Source organism: Orcinus orca, chromosome 3 (genome assembly GCF_937001465.1).
Source record: "Orcinus orca chromosome 3, mOrcOrc1.1, whole genome shotgun sequence".
Classification (NCBI taxonomy): domain Eukaryota; kingdom Metazoa; phylum Chordata; class Mammalia; order Artiodactyla; family Delphinidae; genus Orcinus; species Orcinus orca.
The window spans coordinates 131,884,871-131,900,564 of record NC_064561.1 but is presented as its reverse complement, the minus strand read 5'-3'; the positions used below and the strand labels follow the sequence as shown (position 1 = coordinate 131,900,564).

At 48.4% G+C, this 15,694-nt stretch overlaps 1 protein-coding gene across 10 annotated transcripts in view; it reads left to right on the top strand.

The window, feature by feature from the left end:
• MAST4 (microtubule associated serine/threonine kinase family member 4) overlaps nucleotides 1–6,609 on the top strand; it is a 575,337-nt gene extending 568,728 nt beyond the window's left edge. For all 10 annotated transcript variants that reach the window (XM_049707889.1, XM_004270764.4, XM_049707892.1 and 7 more), the window contains one exon: nucleotides 142–6,609. In XM_049707889.1, the coding sequence (XP_049563846.1) occupies nucleotides 142–4,031 (3,890 nt within the window). In that variant the 3' untranslated portion in view covers nucleotides 4,032–6,609. The remainder of the gene's footprint in view (nucleotides 1–141) is intronic.
• Nucleotides 6,610–15,694: the final 9,085 nt, after the last annotated feature.

The following is a 15,694-nucleotide window of genomic DNA, read 5'->3' as shown; positions in this document are numbered from 1 at the left end:
AAAAGCATTTATTCACTAGACTTAGATGCTAAGACAATTTGCTGACCTTTACCTGACCTTATCTAAAACAGCTAGGTCTGGAAGCATGGAAAGCAAAGGGAAAGTGGCCGTTGCTCACAGCATCCTGTTTTCCACCCACAGGTACTAACTCCTCCCAGAGCAGCTCCCCAAGCTCTAGTGCCCCCAACTCCCCAGCAGGGTCAGGACACATCCGGCCCAGCACTCTCCATGGCCTGGCCCCCAAACTCAGCGGGCAGCGATACCGGTCAGGAAGACGTAAGTCAGCGGGCAGCATCCCGCTCTCCCCGCTGGCCCGGACACCCTCTCCAACTCCACAGCCCACCTCCCCTCAGCGGTCACCGTCCCCTCTGTTGGGACATTCACTTGGCAACTCCAAGATCTCTCAAGCCTTTCCCAGCAAAATGCACTCCCCCCCGACCATCGTCAGACACATCGTGAGGCCCAAGAGCGCAGAGCCCCCGCGGTCCCCGCTGCTCAAGCGCGTGCAGTCGGAGGAGAAGCTCTCTCCCTCCTACGGCAGTGACAAGAAGCACCTGTGCTCCCGCAAGCACAGCCTGGAGGTCACCCAGGAGGAGGTGCCGCCGCGGGAGCAGTCCCAGCGGGAGGTGACCTTGCAGAGCCTGGAGGAGAACGTGTGCGACGCGCCTGCCCTCAGCCGGGCCAGGCCTGTGGAGCAAGGCTGCCTGAAACGCCCTGTGTCCCGGAAGCTGGGCCGACAGGAGTCTGTGGACGAGCTGGACCGAGAGAAGTTGAAGGCCAAGGTGGTGGTGAAGAAACCCGACGGGCTCCCAGAGAAACAGGAATCTCGCCAGAAACCCCATGCACTTGGCAATGATGTGGAAAACCTCTCTGCTTTTAGGCTAGAAGACAGAGAGAAGAAAATCTATCCAAAGGCTTCGGAAAGGTCAAATCATTTTGAAAACAAAGCAGCCGCGCAGGAGGCCCAGGCCCCGGGCAGCCTGCTGAAAGATGCTCTCCACAAGCAGGCCAGTGTGCGGGCCAGCGAGGCTGTCACCTCGGAGGGGGCCGCAGCTCCCGGGGACCACAGCCAGGGCACCGGTGACCTCAAACGAGCCTCGGCTCACAGCACCCTCCAAGACGGTCTCTGTCACGCCACCCACAGGCCCACCGCCGGGAAGGGTGAGTACACAGAGAAGTCCCCGCAGGCCAAGGAGGGTCCCCGGTGTGAGAAGTTAGACAGCAAGCTGGCCAACATCGATTACCTCAGAAAGAAGATGTCCCTTGAAGACAAAGATGATGGCCCCTGCCCCGTGCTCAAGCCCAAGATGACACCTGGTGCCCAGGAGGGCCTGCCGGGGAGCGCGGGCCGACCGGCCGGGGGGCAGCAGGAGGCCCAGCCGGCCTCCGAGAGCCGCGCGCCATTCATCAGCGGCCACGTGGCTCAGCTCAGCACCGTCTCCTTTGTCCCTCTCAAGGCCCTTTCTGGCCGGGTGGACAGCGGAGCGGAGAAGCCGGGCTTAGCTGCTCCAGAGTCACCTGTCCGGAAAAGCCCCTCCGAGTATAAGCTGGAAGGGCGGTCTGTGTCATGCCTGAAGCCCATTGAGGGCACTTTGGACATTGCTCTTCTGTCTGGACCGCAGGCCTCCAAGACGGAGCTGCCTTCACCAGAGCCTGCCCAGAGCCCCAGCCCAGGCAGTGACGTAGGGCCCCCTGTGCCACAGGCTCCCGCCGGCAGCGTGGGGAGGAAGGGTGAACCTGCGGGTCAGAGGGAGTCCTCCCCTGCCAGCTTCAAGGTGAACAAATCCTACCTGCTCGAGCCTCGGTTCCCACCACCCAGCCGGGGTCTGCAGGGCTCACCGGCGTCACCCCTGCCTGACCCAGAGCTGAAGCTGGACAGGAAGGTTTCCCACGCAGCCAGGACCCCGGCGACGATCGTGGAAAGCCATCCCCAGCGGGGAGAGGGCAGCCCCAGCCAACACCAAGACCACAGGCCCGACGTGAAGCTCCTTCCCCTCCTGGGGCAGAACCTCCAAGGTGCTGACCCGTCTAGATTGCGCAGCCCGCTCCCACCTGAAGGTGCCCCCTTGAGGGAGAAGCCTAGCGGGAGGGAGTCGTCCGAAAGGGGCCCTTCCGCAGCCAGAAGTGAGCGGTTGGCTTTGAGGGCCGACATCCGCAGAGACCCCTCCAAGGAGCTGTATCCACTAGAAGCTGCTAAAACCAGTGACAACTCCAAAACCCTCCCCGCTGTGGGGAGGACCCGTCCAGATGTCTCCACCCAGACCCAGGCCTTGGAGAAAGCATGCGGGCCTTGTGGGAAAACAAACCCCAAAGACGGCCGAGATGAGGTGAGGCCACTGGCCCGAGAAGACCCCTCTTTGCACTCTGCAGCGGCTCCTTGTGAGAGGGAGCTGGTCAAGGGAAGGAGTGGCCCGGAATCGAAGCTGGCATCCGCTTCTGCCAGGTGGTCTCTGGAACCACCCGGGACAGAGAGTGAGAAGAGTGAAAAGCTCTCCGGTTTCCGATCTGTGCAGAAAGATGGTCCCAAGGAGCCAGAAAGGAAAGAACAGCCCCTGCAGAAGCATCACCTCACCAGTAACTCTCAGCCCCTACCTACCACCAAAGAGCTCCCTCGCCTGGCCGCTCAGCAGCATTACACTCAACAAAGCGACCCTGCTGGCTCTCTGCCTGGGAGCAGGCCCTGCGCTACACACTCAATCCTGGGCCTCCAGGACCCTCCCAAGCCCACTGCTGTGCTCTGTGAAAGCAGCAGCCACAAGCCCAGGTCTGGCCCCGACACAGACCCTCCAAAGTCTAAGCACCCAGACCGGCCCCTCTTCTCCCAGAAGCTGAGCATTGAGACTGCAGTGGGCAAAGAGCCTGGTGCTCAGCCCCCCGGCAGAGAGGGGAAGGGCAGCAGTAAGGGTGTGTCAGAGGAGTTCCCTGCCCTCCCAGGTCCCCAGAACACAGCCCGCGATGTGATTGGCCAGGGAGCAAGTGGGCCCTCAGTCCCCCTACACATGGAATGGGGTCCTCCAGACACCAAGCTGAGACCCACCAGCAGTGGGCATCCCCCAGAGGCACTGGAGAAGCCCGCACATCCACCACGGCAAGGACCCCTAGGGGCCAGTGAGTCGGTGGACCAGAAACTTCCCACTGTAGGGGAAAGGCAGAACCCATCTCCAAAGGCCCCCAAACCATCCACTGTGAAAGATTATCCCCCTCTGTGCAAACAGACAGACAGGAGCCTGAGTCCGCCGGCTGCCAGCGCTGACGCCGGGAAGTCTGAAGGCAAGAAATGCACCGAAGCACTTTACTCCCCTGTGGACAGCGGGAAGCCGGGGGCCAGCCTTTCCCCGGTGCAAGGTGAGGCTGGGCCCAAGGGCACGGAGAGGCCGGCAGCAGCCGCCGGGAAGGGCTGGCCGGAGGCCAAGGGGAAAGGGCCCGGTTCCCAGAAGCCACTGACGGAGGCGGGCAAGCCCAGTGGCATGAAACGGTCGCCCTCAGCCACGGCGCAGAGCTCTTTCCGCTGCACTGCCCTCCCCGAGAAGTCTCTGAGCTACTCCTCTGGCTTTCCCGAGGCTAGATCAGTAGTTCTAGAGACTTCTACAACCTGCAGCGACACCTTCTCTGCCAAGGCCGGCAGGGCCACAGCTGAGCCCCCAGCCTCCAGCAGCAGGGACCATCGAAAGCCCCTGCCTGGGGGGGATGGCAGAACCCAAATGACAAAGAGCGACTCCTTGCCATCCTTCCGCAGCTCAGCCATCACTCTGGAATCCTATCACCCCAACCCAGGCGTGGGGGAGGGCGCCAGCCACCGGGACAGGGTCCTCTCAGGAGCAACCACCGAGGGAGAAACCAAAGGGAAAGAGCCGGCCCCCGCCCAGCCAGCTCAGACTAGGAAGCAGAACGTGGGCAGAGAGGTGACCAAGCCGTTCCCCGCTCCAAGCGCGGAGCGCCCCATCGCCCTTCCTTCTGAGAAGGACTCCGGGGTGCGACAGAGGCGGGGGAAAGAGAGTTTGCGCGGCAGCCCACACAAAAAGGCCTTGTGATGGGGCAGGCCCCCGGCGGGACTGGGGGACCCAGCCTGCGTGTGTAACTGCATCTTGACTACCTTGGAAACCAGCACTGTGGGAACCCCCCCCAGGCAGAGCCTGGAGCCTCACCGAAGAAGGGGGAGAGAAGAAACAGGAAAAGAAGGGACCTTCTTCCAAATGCCTTCCCAATTGGAACCGGTAAACTGTTACCAGATAGTGTTTGTACAAAAAAAATAAAAATAAAAATAAAAAAACAAAAAATCTTTTTGGTTGAGGTTGAGGTTGCGGATTGTTGAGGAAAACGATTTTCTCTGTAAATACCTAGCAATGTGTTTGGTTTGGGGGATATAGAGTCGATACTTTGCTGCTGATGGCATCATTTACTACAACTTTTTTTTTAATAAGATTTTCGCTCTACCGTTGATCATAATGCAGTAATGAAGCAGAAGGGTTAAACCTGGGTATGTGTAAAAGTATAGATACACCCATATTCGAGTATATACACATCCACCCACGTGTTCTGGTCTGTGGTTGAAAAGAATATTTCAAGGCTACATTTTTCTACGTTAAAACATTCTAAGTCGAGTCGAAGGTGAAAGAAAGCCCCAAATACACTAGATTGTAAGCCTTCATGTGTATTTTTAACGAGTGATTTTGATAGTACTGTATCTGGCTACCTATACTTCCAGATCTAAAGAACTACTCGAATCACTGCCTTTGGAATCCTCCTTCATCAGAAATGGCCACAACAGATGGAGCTAGCCATTTTCATTTCATTTCATGGTCATCCTAATAGCCATTTTGATCCTGGGCCCAGCTGTCTGAAAGGCCAGTTGTCCTTGTCTGTGGGTGTGTATGTCAACTCCTCACCATAGGTAGAGCAGGGGCTATAAACACATGTCGACTTATTTCTGTTCTTTTGCTTTCCCTTTCTGTTCTCTCGCTTTTCCTTTTCTTGCTCTTAAACTCAGGCCTTTATGCTATGAGTCACTAGTCTAAGAAGCACACATTTTATAGTAGTTCTGCACCAGCCCTGCTGTTGAACATAAAGGAAAGTTGCTGGCCGCACACCAATCTGCTAGTACTTAGGTTGAGTCATAAGCATCGGGCATTGGAAGAGGTTTTAAATTTGCTTTTTTGAGGAAAAGTCGGGGAACGGGGTGGGGTTGTGGATTTTGGCATCATAGCATATATTTTAAGGAATAATCAGGACATCAGATACATTTTAATACATAGCTGGGGCCTTATGTTGTAGACGAAGCTTGCTGTTTTTAGCAAGTTCCTGGGTTTCACATTCATTTCTGGTGCATCAAGTAGCTCCGTACATTTCATAACATGATCTCTTTATTTGTATGCAAAAAAAATACTGTATTAATAAAGAGCAGCATTTTTGTAACAAAAAGACTTGTTGGAGCTATTTGGTGCTTGAATGTGACTGTCCTTTTTACTTTTGCTAAGCCTTATTTAAATTTTGTATACCATGGAATATGTAGAATTTGTCCAATCATTTTAGTGCTGAGGGGATCTTTTTGTTTGTTTTTTGTTGCAGTTTTCCTTCCTGGTGGATTGTTTTATATTGTAAGACAGCACTTGCTGACATAAGTACTAAGGCACTAAGAGAAAATACACACAGATAAGTATTTATAAGATGCTTGGGATCCGTAGCAGGATTTTTTGTTTTGTAAGAGAAAAAAAAAAAATTACCAAGAAGAAATACTAATCCAGCACCCAACCCCCCTCGGGAGCGTCTTAGTATCTTCAGGCTATAACATTGTTCACCTAAGCACAGCTTCATCTTACAGCCCTGTGGATTATAAATCATTCAGTGAGGCTGTAAACTCCGCTCCAAAAACAAAGGCGTAACTTAAACTGCTTGGTTGTCCTTCATTGTAAAATGAGTTGGCAATGGCAAAAAAAAAAAGAAAAAAGTCTCCTCCTTGCTCTGAATTTTTTTCCCATGAGGTTTTAGCCATTCCCCATCACTATGTTTTGAATTGTAGAAGAAACAAATATGTTGAAAGATCTTGAATGGGTTTCAAAAATGGTCTCAACATTTATAATTCATACGTGCATTTGGCGGTTGTCATAACCCGATCCTTCTGCACCCAGACATCTAGACAGGCCTGTCGGGGAGGTAGTTTATGGTTTACAGCCTTTGCTTTTTAACTGTCCACTTTCCTTTAAAGCACAACTAGCTGCTTGTTTACAAATGATATTTTTTAATGTATATTTTGTATAGTGTATTATCATTTTTGCCAAATATGTTTTTGCATTTTGGATGGCTACGGAGTACCTAAGGTTGCATTCATGTAATACCTGTTCGTTGTTGTAAATCTCTCCAGTCAGCTGGTAGAAATTCTCCTGTGTTCTATTTTGGTCGGTCTCCTGTGATTGTAACATGTGCTCCTCGGTAGTATTCCCAGCTGTAGATTTACCAGCTTCAAAGTTTGTTAGGATCTGTGCAATAAAGTGTTTGCAGTCTTATTTTCTCTAAGAAATTCCCTATGGATGTCATAATTGTTGTATATTGAACAAATATTTATACTTATGCAGTTGCATAACATTGAAATAAAAATTTAGCATGAAAAGATAATGACTATTAAGTTTTTTCCCATATACACACATACATAGCGTCTCTAAAACATTACTGAATGTAACTCTCTTATGGAAAGGATGGTTTTCTGCAGATTCCTTTCGGTGAGTGGAATGGTTTGCTAATTTTTTTTAACCCACACGAACATGTTCCATTCTTTGAGATTAAGTCTTCCTTTAAGTCCTTCCTCTGTTTTCTACCAACCTTCTTCCTTTGCTGCAGAACTTGCCAACTTTCACATCATTCTCACCATTTTCCCTACAGTCTCAGGAAGAAGTGTCCTTTCTCCATGACTCCACCTACTTCAATTCTCCTAAAACCTTGCTCCATCAATTACCATTGTGTTCTCTCATCTTTCTTTTCCTCCCATCCTGTCTCCTCCCTCATGATTAAAAAGCATTAAGACCATCAGGAAGGAAGGAAGCAACCTAACATTTATTGTCTGCCTACTATATGTGTACCCTTAGTACTGGGCAAGATGCTTTTTATCTGCCATCTTATTTGAGCCCCAACATAAGCCTCAAACCAGGTGGTGGTGGCATCCCCATTTTACTGGTGAGCAAATAGGCCCAGACAGGCTATGTGACTTACTTAACATATACCCTGTAAAGAGAGCTTGGATTAGAGCGTGGATTTTTCTGGTTCTAAAGCTCTTGACCTTTCTAAACATTACCAGGTATCATGCAATTGAATTCAAGACCCAGGGCCCTCTGTGAACGATCTAAGCCATCTCATTTTCTAAGTTTACATGCAAAAAAATCATATGGTGCAAAATTACAAACCTGATGATTGGCGGGAAGCCATGAGCCAAGCAAGCTAATCGTTCTCTGTAATAGGACTCCCTTATTAGTCCTAATTAATTACTAATTAGTCAGTAGGCAATTTCCCTTCTAGATTTTTGGTTCACAACACAAATGTTACATGAAAAAGTGTAGCTCTGTTAACTGCGGAAATTTGCTTACTTCAGTATAGGCCAGACATTAAGGAATTCAGTGGTAGGGCAGTTCACTCGATTTAATTTCCTTCCTGCCAGTATGTTTTTAACACTTTCCACACAGTCATTTTGTGTTATTCCTCTTTCTTCCTACCTCCTAACCCAGTTAGTATCATATGCGTCTCATATATCTAAGAAAGCTGGAAATGACCACAGCTTTGTTGAACCTTGGTTTTATTACTTTCTGTATACTAAACGTCAGTCACTTGGCCCAGGTTCAGGGCCTGAGGTGTGTGGCAGTTCAGACACCTCAGACCCTGTACTGGAAGCATTAGCACCATTCGTCATAAAAAAACATGCAGCAGCGTCGCCTGGATTCCTGGGAATCCAAAAGACAAGGTCACCGTCTCTTATCACAGGCTGCCGGTGGGACTGTCAAGCCCAATACTTGGATGCAGGCAATGAAAGAATCTTCTACCGAGACGGACTGAACATCGAGTCTGTTCAGATGGGGGGAAAAGGAAGATCTGTTGCATATGGTTACTAGGAATTGCGCCATGCAGCTTTACAGAAAGTCTCTTAATAGTGTAAAGCTGACAGACTCTAACAGAGTCATCTGATGTTTCACTGAAGCGCTGCCCGGAGAGGGCTGTCAGAACCTGCAGGTGAAGGATGAAGCATTTACAAGGCCTAAAGCAAGCATGCTGCAGCTACTGAGCCTTCGTATGTCGGCTGGCGTCTCCATGTCCTCCAGCCCTAACCTGTCTAAATAAAAAAATCTTTTGCCTGAAAGTTCTGTCCCTTTGGCATACATATGCTGTGTGAAACAGCACTGGGCTGAAGTGACTTTCCTCGGCTGGAGGCAGTCCTTTGTAGGGACAGAGGGTAGTTCCTGTGGAGGGCCTCCCGCGCGCATCAGTTCAGTGCTACCCAGTAATGCGAGTCCTAGCTCCTCAGCCTATTGCCCCTTTCAAGTGGAGATCCTTAGAACAACTATGGCCCCCTCTGTCCTCAAGGAAAAGGAAAGAGCAACCCAGGAAGCTTGGGCTTGAGCATTTGCATTTGAAATCACAAAGCCTTAGGAAAAGGCTGCTCCTTTCTCAGTACTATCTGTAAAGTCTCACTACCTCTTTATCCTTGTGCCTTTGTGAAAACAAAAAACTCTTTAAAAAGAAAAATTCTGATTTTTTTCTTTATTGCACAATACATGATCGATTGAAGGCAAATTAAAAATACAGAAAAGCAAAACAAAATGTTTGAATCACTGCAATTCCCCAGCCACTTTCATTCTTCAATCTATATGGATTTTTATGTTACCAAAAAAAAAAAAAAGAAATAATAGTGGGCATGATGTTTGGTAACCTCTTTTGCTTAGTATGAAATCAAAAATATATTTCAATGTCTATAAATATACTTCTGCAATATTATTTATAATGGCCGCATGGCATTTCATGTTAAGGACACGCCGCATTATTTTCTTTCACGCGCACGTGCACAAGTAGAGAAGCTCAGATGCAGATGTTTGAGGTCATCCTACTCTTCAGTTCTTGGCTCACCAACCTTGGCGCCAAGGTTCATGAAACTTATCCCTACACTCCCATCCAGCCTCCTCTCCTACCCCACAGGCAACTTTGTTAATGGTTTGGTTTTGTGTTCTTAAAAAACATAGGTATCATTGTTCTGTATACATGTATTTTTAATTGATAAAAATCATGTTAATATGTCATTTGGGTTGTTTGTTTTTTTTTTTTCCATCAAGCTCTATCTGTTGGTTCACAAAATGACTCTCATACATAGAGGACAAGGAGAGACCAAAGAAAGAGACAGTCACCGGTAGGTGGCAGGTTTAATAAGCAAGGGAACTTACCTATGAGGCTTACCTTGGGCTGCCACAAGACGAGGAGATCTCCGCACCCACCTGCCAGGATCTTAAAGGTTGATATAGAAACCTTACCGGGGTTCGGTTGTGTATACCGTGCAGATGATCTCAGCAACACCTGGCTCTCTCAAGTCTGCGTCCTGGAAAATGACTCCCACTGTGGGAACACCACACATGCTTTACAAGGCCAGGGGAGGAGATGAGGAGACTCCAATTGCCCGGGTCCAGCTTTCGGTTCAACTGGCGATCATGTCCTCTCCATGACCTCCTCCAACACTATATGCTTAAGATTCAGCTACCTTGCTGTAGCTGTGTCTAATCCATCGCTTCTGGCTACTGTATGATACCCCATGGTGTGCGTCTTACACGTTTTACCTGCCCATTTTCCTAGTGATGAGCTCTCAAATTGCTTTGAACTTCCCCGTCCATAAATAACGCTGTACTGCATATTGTTGTGGAATTGTGAAATTTTGTGATACACACCCAGCTCGGGATTGGTGGGTCACATATTTAATTTGATGAATGTTTGCCTCATGGTCCTAGAATAGCTGCACCAGTCTCCACCCATAAGCAGTGCATTGCAGTTCCTATAATCCTACATCCCACCTACACTATTATCCAGCTTCCTCTTTTTGCCAGACTGATATAAAACTTTATCTCATTTTAACTTGTTTTTCTTTCATTCCTAGTAGTATCAGCATGTTTATGTTGTTATCCCACCCAAGAACGTAGAATGTCTTTAATCATTTATCTCTTTTTGGACGTTTAGGTTGTTTCCAAAGACAGGAGAAAGAGAAAAAGGGTCTCCCAAGCTGTTTAGAAAGCCCATGAACCGACATAAATGGAGACGGGGAAGACAGATGAATGCTCAGGTGACCCGCTGTCTTCTACTTACCTTTGTAGGATCTAGTACCATGCCTCGAACAGCCAAATGTTTAGAGAATATTCTCTAAAGATGGGGGGAGGGGTGGCGAGTGGTGAATGTTCAATGCAGTTCACTGTTTAATCTTTCATGAGCAATAATGGCTTTTAGAAACCAAATTTAAGAATAATAGATTAGTCCTTTCCTTTTTCAAGACCCACAGTATTCCATAAGTGATTTCAAGTTGTCAACAGCTGGGATGGAGTGGGGGTAGGTGGGAGAGCAGGGTAGTTGAGGGGCAGAGGCTGTGGCCTGGCAGTGATGGCAGAAGAGACTAATGAGCTGCTTGCCCAGATGTCTCACCCTTGGATTGGAAGGCTCCTTAACGCTTTTTTCCCATTTTGTTCGGAAATTTCCTCTTACAGGATATGGCGTAGTTTTTCAGCTCATTTGACTCATGGAGCCTAACACAGGTTTCTGTTACTGTTTGATAAAGTTAAGAAAAGGGAAGGACTTTACATGAAATCATTTGGCTGGGAGTCCAAGGCCAACCCTAGTCTAACAGAATCCCAGTATCCAGAGGTGGGGCACAGGAATCTGTTTGGTAAAGAATTCCCCAGATGGGGCTTCCCTGGTGGCGCAGTGGTTGAGAGTCCGCCTGCCGATGCAGAGGACACGGCTTCGTGCCCCGGTCCGGGAAGATCCCACATGCCGCGGAGCGGCTGGGCCCGTGAGCCATGGCCGCTGAGCCTGCGCGTGCGGAGCCTGTGCTCCGCAACGGGAGAGGCCACAACAGTGAGAGGCCCGCGTACCGCAAAAAAAAAAAAAAAAAAAGAATTCCCCAGATGATTCTGCTGATAAACCAGTATCCGGGAGCTCTGGGAGAAACACTGGGCTGCTGATTCCTCTGCAGCCTTCAGACTGACTCCTGCCACACCAGGCATCCTAGTTCTTGATGTATCGGGCAATTGATTCGAACTCAACACCCAGGACCACCCCATCGTGACTTGCGTAGAACTAACTGCATCCTCTCTTGCTGTAATTCAAGTTAATTTTCCCTTTAACATTCAGGTCAGATAGAAAGCAATGTCAGCCACCCCTCTTGCCTGCTACACTAATATATGAAAACATTATAGTCATTTATTTCATGCTTTTGTAAACTTCAAAACTGTAAGCGGCACTTACTGGGGAATTAGATGGGTAGAAATAAAATGACAGTTTCCTGCCCTGAAATTTTACGTAGATACATAGATAACGGCTGTGTTTGGGTCTGTGCTGCGTTCAGTTAACAGTGATGGCTGCTGGCACAGGGGAAATGTAAGACGTGCTCCCAGACTGTGGGAGTTGCAGCTCATGCAGAGAGTCCCCTGTGATGGAGGCCAAGTCGGTTTTTATGGACTTCAACGCTATTTGCTTCAGGACACTTTGAAATGCAGGGTCAGCTCACTGAGCTACAATATGCAATAATAACATGTTTTTATAGGAGTAGCTTGTCATAGCAGCCACAACATGGGATACATAAAACCAATGAACACACCATGTCTGCAGAGTCTATCCTAGTAACCAGGATAAAGCAATAAAACTGACAGCAGCCATCAAAAACTCCCTTTCTGACTTTGTAGGGTGAATTGACTGTTGCTTAAAACAGAGGAGCTGTCACAAAGCCCTAGACAGATCAGTGCTCAGTTATGGAGTAGCACATGGCATTGCATGGAAGGGGCCTGATACATGAAAGCAAGATGGGCAATTACATATTGCTAGAGCTTGGGTCCCTACGGTCTTTAGTGCAATGCAATCCGCATCAGAGATGCTCTACAGGAAGTTTTTGTTTTTCCAAGTTACACATTAAATATTATGGAGGACAGTGTGGGTAGGGAGTGGTAGGTCAGCAATTTGCATTTCCTATCTGCAGCTTAAATCCTTAAGGCAGAAAGGAGCTTAAGTTTGTTAGAAGGCACAGGGAACTCAGTGGGTTGGTGCTATCAGACTGGATTCTTTTTTTTTCTTTTTTAATAAATTTATTTACTTATGCTGCATGTGGACTTTCTCTAGTTGCAGCAAGCAGGGGCTACTCTTCATTGCAGTGCACGGGCTTCTCATTGCGGTGGCTTCTCTTGTTGCAGAGCACAGGCTCTAAGTGCACGGGATTCAGTAGTTGTGGCACATGGGCTTCAGTAGTTGTGGCTCACAGGCTCTAGAGTGCAGGCTCAGTAGTTGTGGTGCACGGGCTTAGTTGCTCCATGGCATGTGGGATCTTCCCGGACCAGGGCTCGAACCCATGTCCCCTGCATTGGCAGGCAGATTCTTAACCAATACGCCACCAGGGAAGTCCCAGACTGGATTCCCTTGAGAGTGTGGACTTCTATACTCTCTGATAGGATTGAAGGAAGGAAGAAAGGAGGGAAGTAAAGAGGGAGAGAAAGAGTTAAGGAATGAAGGAAGGGAAGAAACAGCAAAGAAAGAAAAAGGAAAGAGAAAAAGAAAAGGGAAGGAGGGACCAGTGAGCATGGTTTTGGCATCTTCAGGTCGCCAGCAGGAATATCTCCCAAAGTTTCCAGAGCTGATCATCGAATTTGCTACAAGCAAATGAACAAAATCAACAAAACGAAGTAACTGTGTGTCCTGCTACGTTCCTGCCTGAGTTCCCCAAGGTGAATGCTTCCTGCACCACGAGAGTGGGCCACATGGGTGGCATCGAGTCAGAGGGAGGTGTGCTCTCTGACTTGGGAGGGTTGGCTGCCTGCCTTCAGAAGGGTCCCTAGAATGAGGGGCCTTTCCTGTAGCAACAGTTAGGAAGCTTCCTAGAAGAGCACCTGCTCGGCACAGGCCACGGCACAGGCCACTTCTGCATTGGGTCCCTTCTGAGCCCAAAACTCAGGGGAAAAGGCCTTGGTCACTGCTAGACTCAGAGCCAATAACAACCCGGCAGTGGCTCGGACTGGCCTCCTCAGAGTGATGCCCTGCCATCCTAGGCCTAGGGAAGGAACGAGGGTGGCTGAAGGGGTGTGTCAGGATGTCCTCATATTTCCAGGCACTTTCTTTCTCCCTTTAACACACAGCCTTAGATGACTGCCTTACTAAGTCTCCCTCAGGAAAGCCGAAGAAAACTCCCTTCCCAGCCACCTGTTTTCCCAGATGCTGGTATTCAAGATAATTAAAGCAGCTGATTGTGTGATGTTTCATTTCATTAGTAGAGTGTGTTCTGCTTGCCCTCTCTCACCAGGCCCAGGCCGCCTAGCGCTCAGAGGGCTTTGGTACCCATTCATCTCTGCCACCCCTCGTGGCTTTGAAGGAAGGATGCCTTTGAGCCCAGGAGTTGGGAGTTAGATGAGGATGAGGGAACAAGGTGTAAAATCTTGAATACTTCTTTCTGTTTCCAGAAACTAAAGGGGAAGGAGATGGGACATTTTGGAGTAAAACTGAGGTAATGTGCCTGCTAATTGGCCTTCAGTAAACTGCTGCCTGGGTTAGCTGAGAAGCCCCACTTCTTAACGGTCCTCAAGGCAGGGACAGGGTGAGGTGAGTGAGGCACCCACCCTGGGCGCCAAAAACTCAGTAACAAAGAAGAATAGTATTTTAATGCAACATCAAGATATCAAAACTAATGTAAAGTATCCACAAGGAACAAAAATACCAAAATTTTAAACAAAGGCAGGACGGCTACTCGTGATTTTCCTTTTGCCTCAGGTTCTAATATGGTTCCGCGTGGTGCTGTTGTGGATCCTGGCTATGTTTAAAAACTTTTGATGTTTATCACGGACATTTTTTTGCATTAATTTAAAGTTTTAAAAGGAACTTTTTTGCCTGATTACTGAGTTTTTTGGTTCCCCCTTAAATTTTGCACCCAAATCAAGTGCCTCATTCCCCTTACCCCAGCCCCCCGTCTTGTGTCCTTAACCAAGAACATCTGGGAAAACTTAGGCTCCTGTGCAGTATTACACGAAAAAATCCCCTAAGACTGGCAGAGCATTTGCAGTGAAGGTTTATGGCTTTCCTTCACTATTCCTTTGTCTTTCCTGCTTTTCCTGGGGGTACAGAGGTAAAGAGCTGGTCCCCAAGTTTCTACTCTGTTCCACTAATATGCCCTCAACCAAAGGGCTAATCAATTCTCATTGGTTGTTAATCAATTTTTACTTTGGTATCCAATCAGAATTTTATAACTATAAGCTACTATCTCTAGCCTAAAATGGGTTATTCAGCTTAATCCAGGCCTTATAAATGCAACACCTGAGTACAAGAGCTCAACTCTCTTGTCTGCCAATGCAGATTTCAGAAGATCAAGCCCTGCATGGGTGTCACCCTTTGGACCTTGAGAAGAAGGCCTAAGTCATTACACTGCCAGCTTCCCTGTTCTCTATCTGCATTTAAGGATTTTGTCCCCTCTCTGTTGCTGGTATAATCTTTGCAATACCCCCAGCCTCAACAGAAACTACTGCTCACTAAGGCAGCTTACTGTGTTCCCAGTGGTGAGTGTGCTGGGATGCTTTGTTTCCTCCACTAGTTTTTCATTGTAAATGTGCTATCTCAGTTGCTGTCCCCGGTGAATAGGCTTTAGAGAGCTGGCCTGGGAACCAAACCACCATTTATCTCACGGTTCCTGTGAGAAAGAAGCTTCTAAGGACCAGACATTCAAATGAGAAGAGCGTTTGGACCGCAGCCCACCTGTAAGTTAGGATCTGTAACATAATGAGAGCGAGAACACCAGGTAGGTAGAAAAAGTCTCCTTGGTTCTGAAGTGAGGGTGGCCAATGTGCAAAACTCCTAAACCCTGGGGGAGGGGCATCCTGGCAGGGGTGTCTTTTTTTTTTTTTTTTTCTTGGAGCTATTTGCACTGCAGAGGCATTGTAGAATCCTTGGAGAAGTAAGGATTAAGGAGGTTAACGAAGTCAATTTGATGGCAAGATTCATTTTTCAGCCTCTTCTTTTAAATTCTTTGTTTTCTCTTTGTCATTTAAAATAAGCTTTGAGACTTTATCTCCAACTTGTTTCCCAAATGGCTACATTACTGAGAACTCAGACCCAAGCACAATGCCCGAGCTGTGGGGGAGAGAGCTGGGGAGCTGGGGTCCTTGGCACTGCCAAGCTGTGGGAGTTGATGACCTCCTTTTAGGGTCAAGGTGGGAGGTGCTTCAAAGGATGCTCATGAATGGAAGTGATGGCGTCCTAGTAGGTTACTCTCCTGGCCCTTCCCTGCCATGGGTCCTCCTCAACTTCTAGCCACCTTCCGTGTGAGGAAAAGGCTCTGTGTCTCTCACAGCTGCATCTGGCCCTCTGGCCCTAGTCAGTTTACCTTCCCAGGAGACTTACTAGTTCTGGGATTCAGCAAAGCACAGGGAATCCCTACCCAGCTCCAGGAACCCATCTGAAAAGTCTGGTCACTAACAAACAACAGTTCCTTTACTGAGGGCAA